This window comes from Leptopilina boulardi, unplaced genomic scaffold, assembly GCF_019393585.1.
Source record: "Leptopilina boulardi isolate dan_hultmark-lab unplaced genomic scaffold, ZJU_Lbou_2.1 LbouV2_10, whole genome shotgun sequence".
NCBI classification, from domain to species: Eukaryota; Metazoa; Arthropoda; class Insecta; order Hymenoptera; family Figitidae; genus Leptopilina; species Leptopilina boulardi.
In genome coordinates, this window is record NW_026137641.1 from 442659 (window position 1) to 456754 (window position 14096).

The 14096-nt window shown below is 39.1% G+C and overlaps 1 protein-coding gene across 1 annotated transcript; it reads right to left on the reverse strand.

Moving 5' to 3' along the window:
* Window positions 1-8434: 8434 nt before the first annotated feature.
* LOC127291499 (DNA-dependent metalloprotease SPRTN-like) lies at window positions 8435-12010 on the reverse strand. The gene is made up of 4 exons (XM_051320683.1): window positions 11896-12010; window positions 9619-10027; window positions 9387-9498; window positions 8435-8577 (listed from the first exon to the last, which is right to left on the reverse strand). Exons 2-4 carry the CDS (start codon window positions 10015-10017, stop codon window positions 8435-8437), a joined length of 654 nt encoding a protein of 217 aa, XP_051176640.1. The 5' UTR covers window positions 10018-10027; window positions 11896-12010.
* Between the last annotated feature and the right edge of the window lie 2086 nt (window positions 12011-14096).

Below are 14096 nucleotides of genomic sequence, written 5' to 3' on the forward strand. Positions count from 1 at the left end.
CAACTTGGGCAGTTTTACAAATCAATGATGCCCCAATACCCTTCACCTTTTCCCTACCCCTCTCCTCATCCAATTATCCCATCTCACAATCCCCAATACTATCCAAATCAATCCTTCCAATATCCAGCTCATCAACCTATCCAACCTCAATTGCAGTCACACAACCAACACCCCAGGCAGAACCAAAACTACCGACCTAGTGTGACTCCTCCGAGAGCAATTTCCCCCGCTCCAACGGGAAATTTAAACTACCCAATGGCTCGTCGTCAAGACGCAGCAGCGAGCCCAACCCCGCAGCGTCAGAACCGCGTTCAATTCTTCGAGAACAGTGTCGGGTCTTTAGAACAGGAACAGAGACCCAGGACTCCCCAGTAGTCCATGTAAGAGCCCCAGAATTCAGGCATGAAAAGGTTATGCTCCTCGTAGACCCAGGGTCCGATACGAACCTTATTAAACTGTGTGCATTGGATCCTGAACTCACACTTGTTAGAGATAAGTGTATTGAGATTTCAGGAATAACAAATCACGCCGTAAGGACCCTAGGGACCATTGATTTAACAATCTCTAGTGTTCCTGTAGAATTTCATGTGGTCCGAAATAATTTTATAATTTCTACACATGGAATTCTCGGAAGACCGTATCTACGAAAAGAGCAAGCACAAATTTCCTTCAGACATAACACCTTGGTGACAGTGTCTGATCCAGTGACCCCTATCCCCTTCGTTGATAAGGAATCACTGGAAGCAAGGAAAGCCTTGAAATCTGAAATCAAACCTTTTGCTCGAATCCTGCGGATTAAATCTCGAACTCGAACCCCGATAGCGATCGACACTTTAAACCCCGAATTAAAACTAGGATATCTTCCTCGAATAGAAACCCCCGAAGGTCTTTATCTGGGAGAGGCCGTGGTAACCAACAAAGATGGAATATGCCATGCAATGGCCATCAATACCACTGAGGAAGATATCGATGTTAAAATCAATCCACAGGAATTAATTCCTTTCGATTTCTGTAAATTCCCAGGCGAAGAACATTCGAATTCCGACCTTGAAGACTTCTCCCAAACTCCTGATAGTACCTATGCCGATAGGGTCATTAAAGTCAAGAATGCATTATTCTTAGCTCATTTGGCCCCGGACGAACGAAAAATCGTTTCCAAATGGGTGGAGGATTATGCAGACATATTTCATTTAAATGGTGAAATGCTCTCTTGCACCAACCTTATCCAACATAGGATACCAATGATTGAAAACAAGGTGATTCATAAAAAACAGTACAGATCACCATTCGAAGCCTTAGGGCAAATAGATACGCAATTAAAAAAACAATTCGATAGTGGCATAATCGGACACTCGAACTCCCCTTTCAACGCTCCTTTGTTAATCGTGCCTAAAAAACTAGATGCATCGGGTGAGAAAAAGTGGCGTGTTGTTGTAGACTATCGGGCCCTAAATGAAAACATTGTGGGAGACGCTTTTCCCCTCCCCAGCATTATTTCCGTGTTCGACAAATTAGGTAGTGCGCGATATTTTACTGTATTCGACCTCGCTAGTGGTTTCCACCAAGTGGAAACACACCCCGACGGTAGGCATAAAACCGCTTTCTCGTCGCGCAACGGACATTTTGAATATAAGAGAATGCCAATGGGTATCAAAAATGCCCCCCCACATTCCAAAGACTACTCAACAGCGTCCTTAACACCATGCTGGATGCTGAAGCCTTTGTGTATTTGGACGACATTATAGTATATTCAGACACCCTAGAAGAACACGACAAAAGAGCCCGCAGATTATTCAACAGACTAAGAGACGCCAATTTAAAACTACAACCCGACAAGTGCGAATTCCTAAAACCGGAAGTAGCTTACCTTGGACATATTATTAGCGAAGAAGGTGTGAAACCTAACCCAAATAAGATCATTGCGATAAAAAATTTTCCACAACCGAAAACACCTCGAGACATTAAGAGTTTTCTCGGTCTCTCCGGATACTACAGGCGATTCATAAAAGATTACGCCAAGCTCGCGAAACCCCTAACCGAATTACTAAAAAAGGATGTTGTGTGGAAATGGGAAAAAGCCCAAAAGGACAGTTTTTCTCGACTGAGACGATATTTGTGCAGCAAACCCATCCTCCAATACCCAGATTTTAGTACGACCTTTAAATTAACCTGCGACGCTTCAGAGCATGCCATAGGTGCGATTTTGACTCAGGAAAAAGACAATGTTGATTTGCCTGTTGCGTATTATTCAAAAATCTTAAATGCCAACGAACAAAAATATCCAAAGGCTGAAAAGGAGTGCCTTGGTATACTATACGCAATGGAACATTTTAGGCCTTATCTCTACGGAAGAGATTTTAATCTAGCTTGTGATTTCGAACCAGTTCATTGGATGACATATATTGATAATCCTGGGGCCAGAATTCAGAGATGGAGAATTCGTCTTCAGAATTATCAATACAAGTTCGAATGCAAGCCTGGAAAGATCAACAGAATTGTCGAAGCTTTATCGAACAATCCTGCTGATCTTTCAGGTGAATCAGGTTGTAGTTCTGACTCCAACTGGTCTGAATTATCTTATTCCGACCTCGAAGGACTAGATCACAACCTAGCTGTGTCAGAACCCTCAAGTGAAGTGAACCCTAGTGTTGAAACCCCGATCGAACAACCGAAGATCTATCGTGCTCTACCCATTACCCGCTCTCCTACCAGTAAGGAACAAGAAAGTGCGCGAGTGAATCCTAGTGACCCAACGGACAAAGGTAAAGCTGCAAAAAACCCTGTAAGGTCCACTCGACTTTCTGAAAGAACTAGGAGTCTTCAGGAAGGACTGAAGCCGAAAGTGCCGGTTAGAACGGGAACAAAGCCTAAAGTTTTCGATCCTCGAACCACGAGAAAGTCGACAATGGTTGGAGGAGTGTCAGCACAGCCATCCACGAGTCAAGGAATACAACCGAAGTATACAATTCTAAAAAGGCCCAAGGACCCAAAGGAGGGACCTGCACAAATTAAGACAATCAACCCAAGCGGTCAAAAGCGTAAGGTTATCACCAATCCCAAAGCTGAACCCAGAGGTCCAGGGAGACCAATTGGTAGCACAAAATCGACAACACCCTTAGATGACGACAGCTTCCATCCCACTCGAAGCCCTTTGATGAATCAAGCGAATGAAAGCTGCATCGCTAAACGCTTGCGCCCGCGCAAGTATGCGACCTCTGCAAGTCCTAAGGATACGGACTCTCCATCCTCAACAACTAAGACAACTTCGGAAGAAGAATCGGAAAGCGAAAATGAAGGACAAGCAGCAGAGGATTCCGATCCCCCTGTGTTTCGAAGAGACTACAGCGCCTTTCCTCATCTCCCACTCCATATTTCACCAGCTCAACCTTCCACTTCCAAGGACAAGGGTCTTGACTCGTATACCGACGTCTACGTCGATGGAGCCTGCTGCGAAAATGGAGGATCCAGCCCGAGAGCTGGAATCGGTGTTTGGTTCGGACCTAATCATCCCCTCAACATCTCACAGCGCTACAAGGGTAAGCAGACCAACAACGCTTCAGAAATCGAAGCAGCTACCGTCGCTGCGCGACAAGCAAGGAAAGCTGGAATCCGAAAATTGAGAATCAAGACGGACTCAAAATATCTAGTGCAGAGTGTAAAGGAATGGGTTCCAAGGTGGCAACGAAACGATTGGAAAACTACGGAAAATAAACCCGTTAAGAACCGAAAAGTATATGAAAAGTTAATGAAAGCTCTCGAACCCCTCGATGTAATTTGGGAACATGTCCCTGGTTATGAAGGAATTCCTGGTAATGAGAATGCCGATCAATTGGCAAGAGAAGGGACCTTGAAAGACCCCGAGCCGGATTCGTCATCATCGTCCGAGTTGGAATCCGAAGAGTTACCTCCGGATCAAGTGATCATCAAGGGACAACGAAGAATCAACATCAGCAGTGAATCCTGTGATCAGGAAGAAGAGCTTAAAACCGAAACACAGAAGCTGATTCAAGGTGTGAATGAATCTATTTATAAATTCAACGAATCGTTAGCCGGTGCGCCAACGAATGTTTCTAATCCTACAAACAACACTTTATTTTGGGACTATGAAGGATTAGATCAAACTCCCAGAAGACAATATGTTTCCGATGGTGAAGATGATCAGGAGCATTTAGATTATTTGAACAGTTTTGACCTTGCGACTGAATACGAAGACGGACTTCCGGAAAGAGTTAAAAAATTCTTGGATGAATTTAATCGAAGCCGAGTGGAAAAGCAACACGTGGAAATGCTTGACATTCCCTCAGATCCCCGGCCACTTTCAACACTCACAGTAAATTCAAAGGAAACCCCACTAACTAGCCGTCCAAGTGAATCTAAGAAAGGAAGTATCGTTAGATTCAAAGAATTACCGGAATTATTCGAGGTCTCACAAGATGAACAACAGACGTTGCCCGAAAACACCACTCCAGGGCCCTCATCAATACCGTTTGCACAATCCACCCCTTTTGTCCCGTTTCAGAACTAATGTTATCGAACCAGAAGAGAAGGTGGTAAGGAAAGGATCCATTATGAAGCCAAGGAGAATTCAGACAGAAAAGGACTCCACACAGTTAACTGATCATCTCTTGAGCAAATCATTTATAGACATTAGGGAACCTTACCTGGACCCCTTTTCTCTTGAATCGGAAAGTGAGAACGAAATAATAAGTGAAAGTGAAAGTGATAGTGTAATTAAAAATCGTGATCCTTTAAAAGAAAGAATTCATGAATGCGTCTCAAATAAATGGACAGAACCCCTGACTTACCAACGTGACAATTACGCCCATTTCATATCGGAAGATTGCGAACCTACAAACCCGATATCTAAACTCTTAATCGCTACCGAATGTATTGATCTCCAAGAGATTAGAGACCGTAAACCCGTGAAGGGACAAATTCATGTCACCCAAAATGGTAAATATAAAGTTTATTCTATTGTTGTAAAAAGGTGTCATTTTGATGAAGTTTGTTGGAAGGATGTTATAAAAGGACTAAATAACTTAAGAAAAGCCCTAGAATCTGACCACCAAAAATCATGCAGAATGGCAAACACAGGAGATCTGTTAGGCGTGATTCCACAAGGAAAGATGACAGAACTTGTCACAGGAGTTTTCCGCGGTGGTGATATTTCTATCGCCCTTTGCCACGGAAAAATAGAAGTGCCCCCAATAGCTTTGCGTAACAAGATCATTGCCGAATTCCACTCTAGTCTAATCGGTGGGCATAAAGGTATATCGAAAACCTACCGAAGAATTCGAGAGCGATATTATTGGCCTCGAATGCGTGACGAGGTCACACAGTATATTCGTGGCTGCAAAAGCTGTTTTGAGAATAAACTGGTTAGGCACGAACTAGGGAACCCATGCTGATCACCGACACTCCAGCAATGCCTTTCGACAAGGTATCATTGGACACAGTAGGAAAATTACAAACGACCCCAAATGGAAATCGGCATATCCTTACAATGCAAGACAATTTTTCAAAGTATTGTATTGCGGTTCCAATACCAAACATAGAAACCAAAACTATCGCCCACGCAGTGGCAACAAATCTTTTCTCTGTCTTTGGAGCACCTCGCTGTGTGCTTACGGACAGAGGAGCAAGTTTTGTGAGCTCTTTGTTGCGGAAAATAGAAAAGATCTTTGGTGTCAAACAGCTTACCACTTCTGGCTACCGACCACAAACAAATGGAGCACTGGAAAGAAGCCATATTGAATTGACGGATTATATTAAGCATTATGCAAGGGACTACGACGATTGGGATCGTCTACTTCCATTTGCCATGTTTAATTATAACACGTCAGTTCACGAGGCTACGAATTTTACGCCATTTGAACTCGTGTTCGGTCATTTGGCAAGAACCCCTAGTTCCCTGCCTCAGGGTCCAGAAGTCGAAACGTATGGCTCCTATTTAAAGGACCTCATTACCCGAATGAATGAACTACAAAATCTTGCAGCCAAATATTTGGTAAAAGCGAAGGAAAGGTCAAAGCAAATTTACGATAAGAAATCTAAGCCTTTAAAAGCTAAAGTAGGAGATCAGGTTTACGTTTACAAGGAAGTTCGAACAAACAAATTTGATAGACGAGCAGATGGTCCTTTTACCATTGTAGGATTCACCGAAAACAACAATGTGATCCTAGAAATCGAAAATGGCGCGCGATTTTCGAAACATCGCGACAAGGTCATGGTTGCTCGAATTTGAACCTCAACTGCACATCAACTAATCGAAATTCTATTTTCAGATAGCGATGTTGAAATCGATCCAGATGTTTGCCCGCACTGTCATCCCTTTGTGCCTAATTTCCAGCCTTGTAGCACTGGCGGTGCAGGATGGACCGGATCCACTGGACAAATCCACCGACTACAGCAGCTACCAAAACCTTCCACTTGAAGCCAGTAGTGGAATGTACTTCGAATATATCGGCGTTGTGAGACGATCAGTCAGCAATTGGAGGATCACCATATTCCTGGATGTCGGCAAACATAGCCGATTCTTCGACGACTTAAAGGCCAGACTGCAGCGACTAACGGAACAATGCAAACCTAAAGAAGATTGGTGCAGAGAATTAACAAGTGAATATCAATGGGAAGACCGATGGGAAATGGCCTCGGAGTTGCAGAAACAATTCCGAACCCAGGTGGAAGAACTTGAAAATACCAAAATGACCTCACCTGGAAAGATGTCCTCGCAGTTACGAGCAAGACGATCCGTTCCCCTGTTTGGATTTCTGGGAAAAATCGCGGGACCAATAGCTGGAGTTCTAACATATGATGATGGAGAAAAATATGATACCGCCATCAAAAATCTTAACGAGGCCCAGGCCAACTTATCCCATCTGGTCGGAAAGCAGACACATATTGTGAGATCGCAGTTGGATTCCTTACATTGTCAGGTCCAACGACATGGTGTACTGTTAAAGAATTTGCAGGACCAACTTCAATCCCTACTTGTCAAGGTTCATCAAACATCGAAGGAAGAAATGGAGCGAATGAACCTGACGTACGCCGTGGCGAGAGCCTTGAGGTTGGGCTTGGATCATAACATCCAGGCAATGGTTACGATGTTGGATGCGGTCCACGAATCAAGGAAGGGCCAACTCCATCCTGGCCTCATCACTTCAGAACAATTGGAACCCATTCTGCGAGAGATCCAGGATAACCTGAAGGATGTCAATTTTCCTCTAACGGGACCAAGGATCAGCATTGACGAACTAATGCGCATCTCTGTCGTTACAACCATTTGTGAAAATCACCAACTCAAAATCCTCCTGGACATCCCACTCCTAGAAAAATACAACTATCAATCTTATAAAATCCACTCGCTCCCAACAGTCCAAAACTCTTTGAACAATGGGACTGGAAGAGCATATATAAAATCAGAATACGACTATCTCATCATAGACGAGGATCAACGCACTTACCTGTTATTGAAAGCAACGGATTGGAATTCTTGCAAGGCCACGCATGTTTGAAGGGTACTCCAATCTACGATTTTGAGAAGAGGCCATCCTGCGAAGCCCAGTTGCTGATAAATCCAACAATTCATACCTTGAAGAATTGCAATATCAAGGTAACTACCAACCCGAAATCACACTGGGAACCTTTATTAACCATAGGAGGATGGTTATACTCCTTCGCTGCGCCGGAAGTTGTGATCATAGCCTGTCATTCTATCAGCCCCACCAAATTATCCCTCCAAGGTACCGGAATCTTAAAACTGGCCCCGGGATGTTCCGTGAAAACAAGGGACGTTATTGTGCCGGCTACAATTTCCGAAGCTGGAAAATCGGAATTTATTTTCGAATCGGAGCTACACTTAAATCTTACTATACTGTCGCCATTATTGGCAAAATATGGACACCTGCTGCAGAAATCTGATATCCCACTTGGATCTGGCCCTGCGATCGAACCTAAATTCTCCAGTTTCGAGATCAACTCCAAAACCTTGGACGAGCTAGAGCAACAACTCCAGGAATTTTCCCTTCAACGCCACCTAAAGGGAGAAAATCAGATTCTAGTGTACGGCTCGTATGGAGGATTGATTCTACTATTTATGATAATGATGCTGTATTTTTGCTACACATCACTCAAGGGTAATTCTAACAATTTAACTCGAGTATTGAACATCAAAAGGACAAGTGGTAATTTCGAACTACCAGCACAAAAGAAACCCGACCGTGCTACCCAACTACCAGCAACAGCAGAAGCACTATATGAAGTAATTACACCATCCTCAGATAGACCAGTTTCTTCCAAAGAGGAAATAGCAGTGAAAGTTAAGGATGTGTTGCGCCCAAGCTCCACAAACAACGTTAACCAGAGTGAACAAAAGTCTGCAACGACCGAAGATAAACAACAACGAAGAATCAGATGACTGTCCGAAGGATTAGGATCATTGATCCTCGAAGCCTATGCCGAGGAAGATTCTGTCGGGTGAAGGCACCGCCCAATTCTCCAAGGTGTACCATAAAGCAACCCGACATTGTTGATCATCAGTAACGTCCGGAAGATCGACCTCGAAGATCAACCATGAAGCTGAGTAAACGTTTAATCTCGAACCGATTAACAATTTGATAAAAACATTTGAGTATTTATAACTTGAATATTAACATTTTCTTTTGAAAACAATATTTCACTTATTAATAAAAGCATTTAAGGTAAAATGAAATTCAAAATAATCAAAACTTAAAGAAAGGGTCAGATTTTGTATTAAAAGTTAATTTCATTTCAATTAAAGACACAATTTTTTTAAATTTTACTAAATAATATCTCACTAAAAAAAAAAAGGTGGAAGAAGATGGAGTGAGTCACAAGGTCGCTATAATTAAGCAATAAATATTTTATTAGATGCAAAACTCATTTATTCAAAAAAAAAAAGAAGTGAAATGTCATTATCATAAAGGGCCTAATAACCCTTTAAATTGTAATTGTGAAATTTTCTTTATTTATTTTATTTTATCTTTAATTTTTTTTTCTCTTAAAAAAAAAAGAGGGAAATTGGCGCAGCGACGGAACGGGCACACCTGTCCTAAACTGTACTCGTGCCGGGGCGTAGCTCGGGGCACCCCCTTCATCGCGCGGTTCCTTTCTTCCTCCACCTCTTTTAAAATCCGGCTAAGGACGTCTCAATGGTCTGGTATCCTTCGAAAGGTGCCATCCTTGGCAACGCGGAGAAAAGGCTAAAAGAATAAATGTACAAATTTACTATCGATTCCATAAAAAAAATAAATAAATAAAATAAAAAAAAAAATATAAAAAAAATACTTGCATTTTCTTCTACAATTTTTCCCACAAGGGATTCTCGCAACTTTTAATTTGTTTTGTGGGATGCTGGTTTTTTGGACCTGGTATTGTGCGAGTCGTCAATTGAATGATGTAACCGCAACTACGGCATTTCCACTCGTGCGGATGCAACTTCTCATAAACTTTTTCCGGCAGCTCGTGACTAAGAACCACCTAAAAAAAAAGGGAAGAGTGTTTGTTTTTTTTTTTTTTCTCTTTACAGTTATTAAAAAAAAAGAGAGATAATATATAGTTGAGCTGAGCTCCACTAAACAATTCACAAAAGGAATTTACCTTGTAGGGCCCAATCTTATTTATCCTCTCCATTTCTTCGACAAACTTGCCACAATGCCAGTGACTGCTAGCATCCCACTTGTGCTGGAAGCACTTCACGTGGATCATTTCATGTAGGAGAGTCGCCATAAGATCTTCTTCCGGTAGCAAGCTGTGAATCTCCCAGCTGATACGAATGTATCTCTTTTTCGTATCTGTGAACCCGGAAGTCCTCCTCATATTCTGCCCCCAGTCTACGGTAAATCCCGCCCGTTTCAATTCCCCATTAAAATAGCGGACATCCAAATTTTTGTAAAGCTCGTAAAGATCCGGACGGTTGTCCTTACTGCTGGAAGGTCGATAAAACTCGAGACCAGTCTCGAGAGTGGCACCTTTCGATCTTGTGGATCTTCCCTCCATTTGATATAAGCTAAAAAAAAAAAAAAAAAAAAAAAAAAGGGAAAACAAATTTTTATTTTTAAGGATGAACAATTAATTAAAATCAAGTTAAATTTAAAAGGGGAAAGGAAATCAGTCACAACGAACAAAGAATTAACTACTCTACTTCGACTAGACGAGATTTCTCGAACTTCTAGATAGCGCCACTTCACAGCCCGTTTTCAGGCACTCCGGATGAAAAATCACCTTGAATACGCCTAGTCGGGAAATGAGGATAAGACTCTGTAGAGTAGTTTAAGCTTTCCCAGATGAAAATTGCTCTAACCTTGCCCAAGTTATCGTCGATTTACTCAAGCAGTATACATATACATAAAGAATAAAATAAAAAAAAAAAAAAAAAAAAAGAGGGGAAACTCACTGACAACAACCCGTCTGCCGCAAAGCTTCCACCCAATCACTTATGGGCATATCTTTGAAACCTTTAACTTTTCAATAAGAAAAAATTTTTTTTAGCACAGTATTGAAACTCTGTCTACGTAAACTTCAAGAACTAAGCTTTCCAATTATACAAGTGGACAGATAAAACAAGTTGTCTTCAAAAAGTTATAAATATTTAAAATTAAGAATTATTTTTAACCTGTAACAAAAAAATATTCAACAGGTGTTTGCTTTTAGGATAAAGAACAGTTGAAGGAAATTTTCTAAGGGGTTATAATTAAAAAAAAAAGCAATAAAATTCGTTTAATATTTTCAATATTTATATGAATAATAAAATACTGAAATAATGCACTGGTATAAAAGCATGTGTCAAAAATAAAAAAAAAAAAAAATTAACTAGATATATAAAAATTTTATTTGAATATTTACATTACATTTTAAAATAGATTTTTATTGTAGTGAATTGTTTTAAAAATGTAAAATTGTAATTTTTAAAATTTACCATACGATTTTCATAGACTTTTTCTATTGAAAATTAATATTCGTAAACTTTCCAATTTCTTTTCTTTTTTTTTCTTTTCTATTTTTCTTTTCTCTCGCATCTCATCTTTTTTTCAGAATGAATTTTTTTGGATCCATTTTTGTGTCTCGAAATAAACATTAAAACTTAACCTTCAGGTTTTAATAATTAATGACAGTTTCTATAAAAAAAATTATAATCGGCAACTTCGTACATAACAATTTCTTTCTAAAAAACTTCGGTCGATTACGGTCGACCGTAATTGATGAATATTTTTACATTATCTTTGCAATAAAGCATTTTTTTTCTCGAAGCACATTCACGGGATGTTAAATGGCACATGTGAAAATATATATCAGTACTTTTCGGATACTTTTATATGATTTTCATGAAGTATCACTCGTATTACGGTTGTTTTCAAATTTTGTCCACGCGTGTTTTCGTTTATTTAACTTATAATAGTTTTTTTTTGAAGACATGAAGCACATCAATTTATTATGTCTCAAAATAATTATAGTAACTTGATCTTTGATTTCCCATAAGTTATTTTAACGTGCCGCTTGTCTTACAAAAGAAAAATCATAAATACGATGATTACGGTCGAAAAGGTTAAAAGTGAGGGACAATTTTTAAAAGCTTATAAATTTTTTCACAATTAATAAAATATTAATTTCCGTGCGAAAATGTGTTCACCGATTAATTAACATTGAAAAAAAAAAAAAATTTCAGAATTAGTAATTTTTTATTAAATCTAAAACTATATCGTTTAAAGCATCAGAAAGTATGGTTAAGGACAAGTAGACATTGTTAAAAATCGCGTATTAAAATTGAAATAATTATTTATGTATTTAATAAATTAAAGTGGAATCTTTTGGAAATGATTGATTGTATCAAGCATTAATATTTCCAACAAAAATCAACAAAAAATTTATTAAAATTACCAAAATATATGCGAGGGACATTAAAGTTAAGGGTTCTAGAGATATGCCCTTATACATTCCTTCAATAAAAAAAAAATCAGAGAAACACTTGTGTCACAAACCTTACCCGAAAAATGAACGACACGACAATTTGTCTTAGACTAACTGCTTTCGTTTTTTTTTTCAAAGCTGAATGCAGTTAAGAGAAACAAATTTCGTGGTTCTTTTCCCATTAAGATAGTGGACTACGTCACAGTTAAGTATTTAAAATCTAAACAGGAAACAGACCACTTAAGATCTAAGAAAAGCGCATTGTATCGTTTTCGGGAATTTGTCACGTCCCGGCGACACTGAACGCGCTCACTGCTACCGACCCCCCACTCGGGCGTCATAAATTATCAGCCTAATGAGAAAATAAAAGTTGCAAAGAGAAATACAAAGAATTCCATTCGAAATCTCATCTCACCCGAAAGGAAGATTTTATACATTCACCCTTACAGCAAAATTAACCATGAATAAGTTTCAAAAAAAAAAAAAAAAAAAAAAAAAAAAAAAAATAATAATAATAATAATTGCCTTGCTTCGAGAAATTTGATTAAAATCGTATTTAAATTTATTAAATTTCTGCACAAAAAAAAGGAAAGCTGTCTAATTCGAATAATGAATTACTTGGCTGTATCAAATACTTATTAATAATATAATTAATATATATTAATATTTAGTTTTGTTTGGGTCAATTGAATGAAATTTTTTCGAAATTTGTTAAATTATTGATTCAGGTGTTGTTTAGTTGTTTCAAGGGGAATTAATTGGTTCGTGTAAGTATTTCTTTGATGATAGTCAGGTTTATTTAGATGAAATGAATTTTGTGTGCAAGGAATTTTTTTTTAGAGATAATCGAAATTGCTAAGAAGGAAAATATATAAAAAAAAAAAAACGTTTTTTTTGTAAGGACTTGAACTGTTGTGAAGAATCTTATTAGTGTTAGAAAATAATGTATCATAATAGTAAACTATAAATTAATAAAATTTCGTCAAATCGATATCAACTCATAAATATTTAACAGTACGGTATTATTTTCTATAATTCCAGTAATATAAGCAGTTTTACCCGTGTAATAGTTTCTTATTAATTAAAAAAAAAGGGGAAAAGAGAACAACTTTGTTTGAGTAACTTACCCTCTGGAGAGCGAATTCTTCCTGTCTTCCTCTCCCTCCCGAACCGCCAACTCCGCCATCGCTAGGCGAATCTTTTATCCAAAGCGACGTCTTCCGGATGTTCCTGGATGTTTTCCGCATTCACGGAAAGCAGGCCTTCTTCCACTTTCGGAGGGCACTCTAATTTTTAGATCTCCATCACGACCCCCAAGAATGAGGGAAGGGAGGCATGTTGCCCGGCACGGGTCGATGATTGGGACATTATGAAGTGGGAGTACAATAGTTAATTAAAAAAAAAAAGGGGAAAATCTATTTCACACAGCCACACTTTAAACTTTCACGATTTTGCACTTCACGTTTTAATACGAAAAGAGGAATCGAGCCGTCGCTTGTTCTTTCCCTGCGCCAATTCATGAACTACCGTCGACAACTTTGAGTTACAGCGGATGCGAAACTAAACCTTTGTTAACGTATCAAGGATTAGTCATACAATAAGAAACACCATGCTTACGCTGTGTTGCCGTAATGTATAAACTGACTAATCTTTGAAGGGAAAATAGATTTAAGAAATAAGAAAACCTTGTGCCATTATCAGGTTACGAGCAAAGAGTATCGAGTTCTCCGGGACGGAAAACGGAATTTCCACGGTGGATTGTTACATATTTAGTTGCTTCACTGCAACCATTTAAAATTCAATTAATATTCGGCAACACTGCCTATTATATTTTAATCTCTTTTCGTCGACAAGACTCGCTATGAGAGGCAAGATCTTGTTTACGGATACCTGACACCCTGATAAGGAACCGTCGGCAGCTCGCTAATACTCTTTGCTCGGCACCCTTCTTTCAAATATATATGTAATAGTAAATTAAGTTAAAAAAAAAAAAAGAAAAAAAAAATATGTCTCTAGAGGGTAACCTTGTGACAGTGTTATGAAGCCAGATTGCGAAAAATATCACTGTCGCAAGGTTGCATATCTATTTTATCATCGTTACATATGTCTTTTATTATTGGAAACATTGTAACAATGTTGTGAAGCATCATGGCGAAAATCAACATAGTTGC